The following is a 7,441-nucleotide window of genomic DNA, read 5'->3' as shown; positions in this document are numbered from 1 at the left end:
AAAAAAAAAAAAAAAAAAAAAAAAAAAAGTGATAGCACACAAAAAGGCTTACATCATCTCATTTATCATGTTAAAAGAAACAAAGGGCCAGGCATGGTGGCTCACGCTGGTAATCCCAGCACTTTGAGAGGCTAAGGCAGATGGATCATGAGGTCAAGAGATAAAGACCATCCTGGCCAATATGGTGAAACGCTGTCTCTACTAAAAATACAAAAATTAGCTGGGCGTGGTGATGCATGCTTGTAATCTCAGCTACTCAGGAGGCTGAGGAAGCAGAATAGCTTGAACCAGAAGGCGGAGAATACAGTGAGCCGAGATTGCGCCACTGCACTTCAGTTTGGGCAACAGAGGGAGACTCTGTCTCAAAAGAAAAAAGAATACAGAAAAAACATAACAAAGCAATCAGCCAAAATGTTAAGCCAATTCTGAGAATGGGCACGTTTTATTTCTCTATAATCTCTGAGCCTCTACTTTCTCATCTATAAAATAAGTGCAGCAGAGTTTACATTTCAAGGTGCAAAGAGGGTTAAATAAAATCATGCCCAAGGCTGGGCACAGTGGGTCATGCCTGTAATCCCAGCACTTTGGGAGGCTGAGGCAGGTGGATCACCTGAGGTCAGGAGTTTGAGACCAGACTGGCCAACATGGTGAAACCCCATATCTACTAAAAATACAAAAAAAAATTAGGTGGGCATGGTGGCAGGTGCCTGTAATCCCAGCTACTCAAGAGGCTGAGGCAGGAGAATCACTTGAACCCGGTAGCTGAGATCGCACCATTGCACTCTAGCCTGGGGACAAGAGGGAGACTTTGTCTCAAAAAAGAAAAAAAAAATCATGCCCAAATACAGTACCTGACAGAAAATAGATACCCCAGTGATCATCTCTTGAGTAAGCCAAACAACAAGTGAAGCTGGAATGAGGGCAGCCATCCTGTAACAGGCAGGTCACTTCCAAAGGGGCCCTGGGCAATAGGCTAGTTCTCAAAGCAGCTGGGCTGACAGAACATGCAGCAAGAAGCAAAGGAGTGGGTGTGGTGTACACATGCAACAGTCTTGAGGAAATTTACTAGCCCCAGTTGACACTGGGAACTGGTGGGCTGTACTTTCTGTAGGCAGAGTAGGGAGGGAAAATCTGCAACCCCTAGAGGCTTATAAATACACTGGACATTTGCACGTGTTATAACAGTGGCAGGCCAAGCCTCCCTGCCCCCAGCTGACAGTGTCGCACCCCCAGGTCCCTGAGCTGTTCATCCCTTTTCTTTAGCAGCTTCAGAAGCCACAGCACGTACAGGGCGGGGGTCGAGGTGCGGTTGTTACCTGCTGGGCTATCAGCACAGAGCTCTTGGGCCCAAGGCGCAGCAGCTTCTCTGGAGATGGAAAAGCCAGGAAGGTGGAGACGTCTGCAGGAGGTGGCGAGGACAGCACAGGAGCTGGCTCCTGGGAAGTGGGGGCACAGAGGCTCTGTAGAATTCTCTGTAGAACTCTGTAGAGTCTGGGGCACAGGCCCCACACTCCCCAACACAGCTGTGCCCATCCCCACACTCAGCACATCCACCCCTCACTCTAGCCCATCTAGGTGCGAAGTCTAGAATTCTTCCTCCCTTCCCTTCTATCAACATCACCCAGAGATGCTGGCCCTGGCTGGCTCTTGGTCCAGGAGGCTTTGGGGTCGGGGGAAGCCACCTACCTGGGACTCAAAAAATCTGCTACAGCCAAGGAGATCCTCATCATATATACAGTACCCCAGAAATGACTAAAGACACACATGGGGTCTAAAGTAGGTCCCTGTAGAACTACAGTCCACCCTGGGTAAGCCCTGCTAGCACCAAGGTGGCCAGAGAAAAACCTGAACTGGGGTATACCTATTAGCCAGGTGTGGTGGTGGACACCTATAATCCCAGCTACTTGGGAGGCTGAGGCAGGAGAATCGCTTGAACCCAGGAGGCAGAGGTTGTAAATGTGAGCCGAGATCACACCACTGCACTCCAGCCTGGGTGACAAGAGAGACTCTGCCTCAAAAAAAAAAAAAGAAAAAGAAAAAGAAAGAAATATAGGTAACTATCATTACACTGGGACCATTTTCAAGTCAGCATCGTGTAATCAAAAAACATGTTTGTGGCTACTGTGCTTAGGGAGACACCCCTATCCCACTATGAAGATGCCTCAGGCTTTCACGTTCTCAGGACCAGGGCTCTGATCATGGCGAAGACAGAAACTCACCCCAGTGTTAGGGTCCAGACTCTTCTGTGAGGGCGTGGCTGACTTCTCTCCCTGCACTTGATGCTGAGGCTCTTCCTCTTCTTCCTCCTCCTCTTCTTCTTCCTCCTCTTCCTCATCTTCCTCCTCCTCCTCTTCTGCTTCCTCTTCTTCCTCTTCTCCTTCCTCTTCATCCTCATCCTCATCATCACTGCAGAAAGAGCTGGCTGAAGCAGATCCTCTCTACCCAGTAGCCCAGGCTGGCTCCAAGACCTGGCTCTATCAGCCCAGAGACCTCACCTCAGCCAGGTGGGAGGGAGCCTAGAGGGGGTGGGAGCACCTGGCTCCTAGGACAGGAGCAGGTGGATCACCAAGGAAATCCATGCTATGGACACAAAAGAATCAGATCTTGTCCCTGTCCTCAAGGAGCCCCAGGGGAGACAAGAAACAAAGACATTTGTTTTTGTTTCTGTCATACCCAGAGCCCAGGGCTTGGCAGGAACATTTCCCAGGTTGAAATGCCAGGGCAGGGGCGCCTACATCCACATGACCTCAGGAACTTACAGGTATGAGGGAGGAATAAGAGTAGGGGTGTCCTTGACCCACAGGAAAGCTAGTCCATTTCCCAGGGACCGTCGGACCTGTGAGGTTCAGGCCACCTCCAAGTCCCCAGTTCCCAGCCTCAGCTCAGGGCCTAGCACCGAGGAGACACAACTGAGTATCTGACCCACAAGCGAGGCTGACTTGGGGATGAGAGGGGCACAGAGAGCCAGGTGCTGATGGCCCAACCAGACTTGGATCCAGAGGCGGCAGCAGCTCCCCCACCGCACCTTCGCCTCCAGGTGGACTCCCCAGGCCTCAGAATCTCTTCCTTTCTAGAGTCAGCGTCTTTTTTTTTATTATTAATTTTTTTTTTTTTTTTAAGACAGGGTTTCACCATGTTGGTCAAGCTGGTCTTGAACTCCCGACCTCAGGTGATCCACCTGCCTTGGCCTCCAAAGTTCTTGGATTACAGGCGTGAGCCACCACGCCCGGCCTGAGTTAGCGTCTTAAGAACAATCCTGAACGCAGCCCCTTCTGGCAGCCCCCACCTCCCACTCCCATCACTGCCCAGGCCCCACCATATCAGGATGAGATCTGGCCTCACTCCTTCAGAGGCCTCCCGATTCCCCCCGCTCTAGAGGGTGGCTCCGCTCAGCCCGTATGAGCTCCTCTGTTGAATGGACAACTCATTTTATCTCTTCCCCATGAGCCAGAAACCCTGACTGTCCTACCCTTACAGACTTGATGCCTAGTGTATGACCTGGTACATAATAGGAGTGCAACCAACATTTCTGAATAAATACAAGTAGAAACAAATAAAGGGGCCAGGCATGGTGGTGGTCGCCTATAATCCCAGCTACTTGGGAGGCTGAGGCAGTAGAATCGCTTGAACCTGGGAGATGGAGGTTGCAGTGAGCAGAAATTGTGCCACTGCATTCCAGCCTGGGCAACAGACAAGACTCCATCTCAAGAAAAAAAAAGAAACAAAGGAATGGCCTAACCCTGACATCTGGGGCCGCCCACCCTAGTTCCCTACCTGAGGGATGCCAGCACCTTGGCCATGTTGAAGCCGTCCAGCACCTCCTGTAGCTGCTCACAGCCTTCTTCGCCCAGGGTGTTGCCTGCTCAAGGGGAGGGGAGACCAGTCAGCCTGGGGTACCAGGGCCAGCCTGCCAGACCTGTGCAGAGGACTCCCCCATCCGACTACCGTTCAGGTCCAGCTTCTCCAACTCAGTTTTGTCTGAAATGGCCTCGGCAACAGCCAGGGCAGCGTCCCTCTTGATTTCACAGAACGACAAGTTCAGCTCCTGAAAATAAAAGGAAGGGTTGGAGGCAGACAGAAACCTGGGCCAGGACACCAAGTCCCACTCTAAGCCTCAGTTTCCCCAAGTGAGGATACGGCATACTCTGTCCTCCAGTGCTGTTTCCCAAGGCATTGGGCAAAGTGGGCAGGAAGAATAACCCTGCAGCCAATAATGTGTCACACAGAGTGTGTTTATTCAACTATACCACAGTGATGCACACCACTCCCTGCCCACTTTATAAATGAAAAACCATGGCTCAGAGGGGTGTGGAACTCACACAGCATCACAGGGCCTGAAGTGGAGGAGCTGGGATATGGACGCAGGCCCACCTACCTTCAGACCAGACTCCTGCACCCCCAGTCACCCCACCACCCACAGACCCCAGGAGGACGTCAGGGTCCAGGCTGGCACCTTCAGCTTGGGCAGGCCGCCACGGATGGCATCTGCAATGGCAACGGCACCCTTGGAGCGCACCAGGCAGTCCCCAAAATTGATCACCTCTACCTGCCGCAAGGTCTTCAAGGTCTGCAAGGGGGAAGCAAGGGTCCAGAGTGAGGGTGCAGGCCACACCCCAGCTCTCAGAAAGCACCATAGGGGCCCCATACAGTCACATCCCACACCAGCCACCACACACTGTCCTCCTCCCCAAGTCACCAGCTTTGCCGTCTTCTCCTTGTTGGCCTCTGGGTCCCCGGCTAAAACCCCTTGACCCCACTCCCCATGTTACGGCCACAACTCTTCCTGAGACCAGTCGAGCAACGCTCCTGCCCAAGTCTCCGGGCCTTCCACACATAAGCTAATCCCTCTGCCTGAAACATCCACCTCCCACCTTCTATCCAAAGACCACCTGTACTATACAACTTAGCCAAAATGTGATCTCTTCCAGGAAGCCTGCCCTAAGTCTGATTTGAACTTCCTTCTGACGTGTTCCCCAACACCTACACGCATCTCTGCTAACACATAAGCAGCCAGACTAGCCTTCTGCGGGGCCACAGGGCCCTGGCAGACAAGTAGCCACTGCGTTCAGAACGTGGCACTGTCTCTGCCAGCACCTTCCTTCCCTCCTTGAGCTAGGGTCTCCTTGAAGGTGGGGTCTTTGGCTCAACCCTGTGCAGCTTGCACTTGCTTGGTACAAAGCCAAGCACTAAATGGGGGCTCAAAAAACAGCTGCTGGGTCAGGCACAGTGGCTACTCAGAAGGCTGAGGTGGGAGGATCACTTGAGCCCAGAGTTCAAGACCAGCCTGGCCAACAGTAAAACTCCATCTCAGAAAGTGGTAATAAAAAACAAAACAAAACAAATCAACCAGGAAAACGGAGGTGGGAAGCAGCCTGCTCCTGTGCAGGCTGAGAACAAAACCGGCGCCAGCCACCGGGGGCCACAGAGGCAGCTCAGGAGGAAGGCGGCACAAACACTCAGAGCTGCATGGGTTACTTGTGACCAGCAACCCTGTTCAGGACATGTTCAAAGAGCTGGACCCACGGGGCATACACCCAGGGGACAGAGCAGTCCGTGCTACACAGCCCCAGCTTCCCTGGAAAGGCAGCAGCAGCCTCTGTCTGGCAAGGCCCAGCCGGGCTCTGCCACACTTCCCTCACCTCGGCCATGGCCACAGCGCCCTTCTCAGTGAAGGTGTTGTCGTTCAGGTTGATGACCCGCAGCAGAGGGTTGACGGCGAAAGCCTGGGCCAGGGCAGTGACACCAGGGTGGTTGATCCCATTCTGTGGCATGTGGACCTCCTCCAGGGTCCCAATGACCTGTGAAGAGGAGGCAGAGCGTGGAGGGGGCCCCAAGTCACAGGTGACATCCAGCAAGCAAGGAGAGCAATTCTGCACAGCAGGCACAGGAATAGGCTGCCACCAGCCCGGGGCAGGGGCTCGTCTGTGGGATTCTGGGGCATGGCTGCATCTGACTTTCCTCAACCTCCTGAGGGAGGCCTACTACCTGGGATAGGATCACCACCAAAGAAAAGACTAGGGATCAAAGAGGTACAGTGACTTGCCCAGGGTCACACAGCTCTAGATCCAGCGGGTTGATTTCTTGTTTTCACTCTGGGGTCCTCTGCACAGCAGGGACCCTGGTTCTGGTAGGCAGGCACTCATGGCCCTTCTCGGGATGACACAGCTCCATGTGACCTTTTTTTCTTGGGGCCCTCCTATCCTACCCACCTACACAACATAACGCTTTCGACATGCCGTGTCCTCCGGAGATGGGAGGGTCTTCCCTGGCCCATGCGGCCCTATCTCATCCTGGCCTTTTGATACACATTCTCTCCACCTGGAACACTCTATCTCCTTATTTGCCAGCATTTTTTCTTACTTTTTTTGAGACGGAGTCTCACTCTGTCACCCAGACTGGAGTGCAGTGGCACGATCTCAGCTCACCACAACCTCTGCCTTCCAGGTTCAAGTGATTCTCCTGCCTCAGCCTCCTGAGTAGCTGGGATTACAGGCACACACCACCACACCTGACTAGTTTTGTATTTTTAGTAGAGATGGGGTTTCACCATGTTGGTCAGGCTGGTCTTGAATTCCTGACCTCAGGTGATCCAGCTTCCTCGGCCTCCCAAAGTGCTGGAATTATAGGCAAGAGCCGCCATGCCTGGCCAATCAGCATTTTCTTTCTTTCTTTTTTTTTTTTTTTTTTTGCAACTGTGTATTTCAGGAAAGCATTTGCTTGACTGGTTAACTCACAGGCATTCTGTGGCTCTTGTTTTGGTCACCTTCTCCCCCAGGAAGGCTTCCTGAATTCCTCCAGCCAGGGTCCAGTGCTTTTCCTCTGTGCCTCCGCAGCACCTGTTCCCTCTTCTGTCACAGTGGTCCTCACCCTGCCTACATTCAAAGTGTATATTCCTGTCTGCATCCCATTGTCCCCTCAGCTTTGGAGGAGAGGGCCATGTCCGAGTCTCCACTATGACCCAGGACTGAAGACAGACCTGGCATAACTGTGCCAAGGCACCTTCTGCTGTCCTCCAGTGCTCACTGCAGCATGGGGTAAGCGGGCGAGCGGGTGGTTCACAAACACAGGAAGACCAGCCGAGGCACATTCCAGGTCAGGCCTTCTGAATATTTTCTGTGCTATGAACCTTTCAGGCAGTCTGGTGAGACCCCTGGGTCCACTCCTCAAAAAATGGTTTTTTTTTTAGTTTTAAGAAAAATTATACAGAACTACAAAGGAAATCAACTCAATAGGAACAGTTATTAAAACATTTAGGAAAAAACTCCAAATGCATGCTGCAGTAATATACGAACTTCTTGTTAATGCACTAAATAACAAGATCTAGGGGTGGGTCCACTATTACTGCAATTTTGATGTAGTGAGAAATATTTTTTTTTTTTTTTTTTGAGACGGAGTTTCACTCTTGTTACCCAGGCTGGAGAGCAATGGCGCGATCTTGGCT

The 7,441-nt window shown here is 52.2% G+C and overlaps 1 protein-coding gene across 2 annotated transcripts in view; it reads right to left on the bottom strand.

Annotated features, from left to right (window-relative positions):
• The window catches only part of RANGAP1 (Ran GTPase activating protein 1), a 46,109-nt gene that overhangs the window by 7,306 nt on the left and 31,362 nt on the right, over positions 1–7,441 (bottom strand). For both annotated transcript variants that reach the window (XM_017510358.2, XM_017510359.2), the window contains 6 exons: positions 5,640–5,798; positions 4,454–4,567; positions 3,946–4,045; positions 3,775–3,859; positions 2,220–2,406; positions 1,317–1,436 (listed from right to left, as the gene is read on the bottom strand). In XM_017510358.2, coding sequence (XP_017365847.1) covers positions 1,317–1,436; positions 2,220–2,406; positions 3,775–3,859; positions 3,946–4,045; positions 4,454–4,567; positions 5,640–5,798 — 765 coding nt within the window. The remainder of the gene's footprint in view (positions 1–1,316; positions 1,437–2,219; positions 2,407–3,774; positions 3,860–3,945; positions 4,046–4,453; positions 4,568–5,639; positions 5,799–7,441) is intronic.

The sequence above is a fragment of the Cebus imitator genome, unplaced genomic scaffold (assembly GCF_001604975.1).
Source record: "Cebus imitator isolate Cc_AM_T3 unplaced genomic scaffold, Cebus_imitator-1.0 Scaffold435, whole genome shotgun sequence".
Lineage (NCBI taxonomy): Eukaryota > Metazoa > Chordata > Mammalia > Primates > Cebidae > Cebus > Cebus imitator.
Note: the sequence above shows the minus strand (reverse complement) of the source record. Positions and strands in the feature narration are given on the sequence as shown.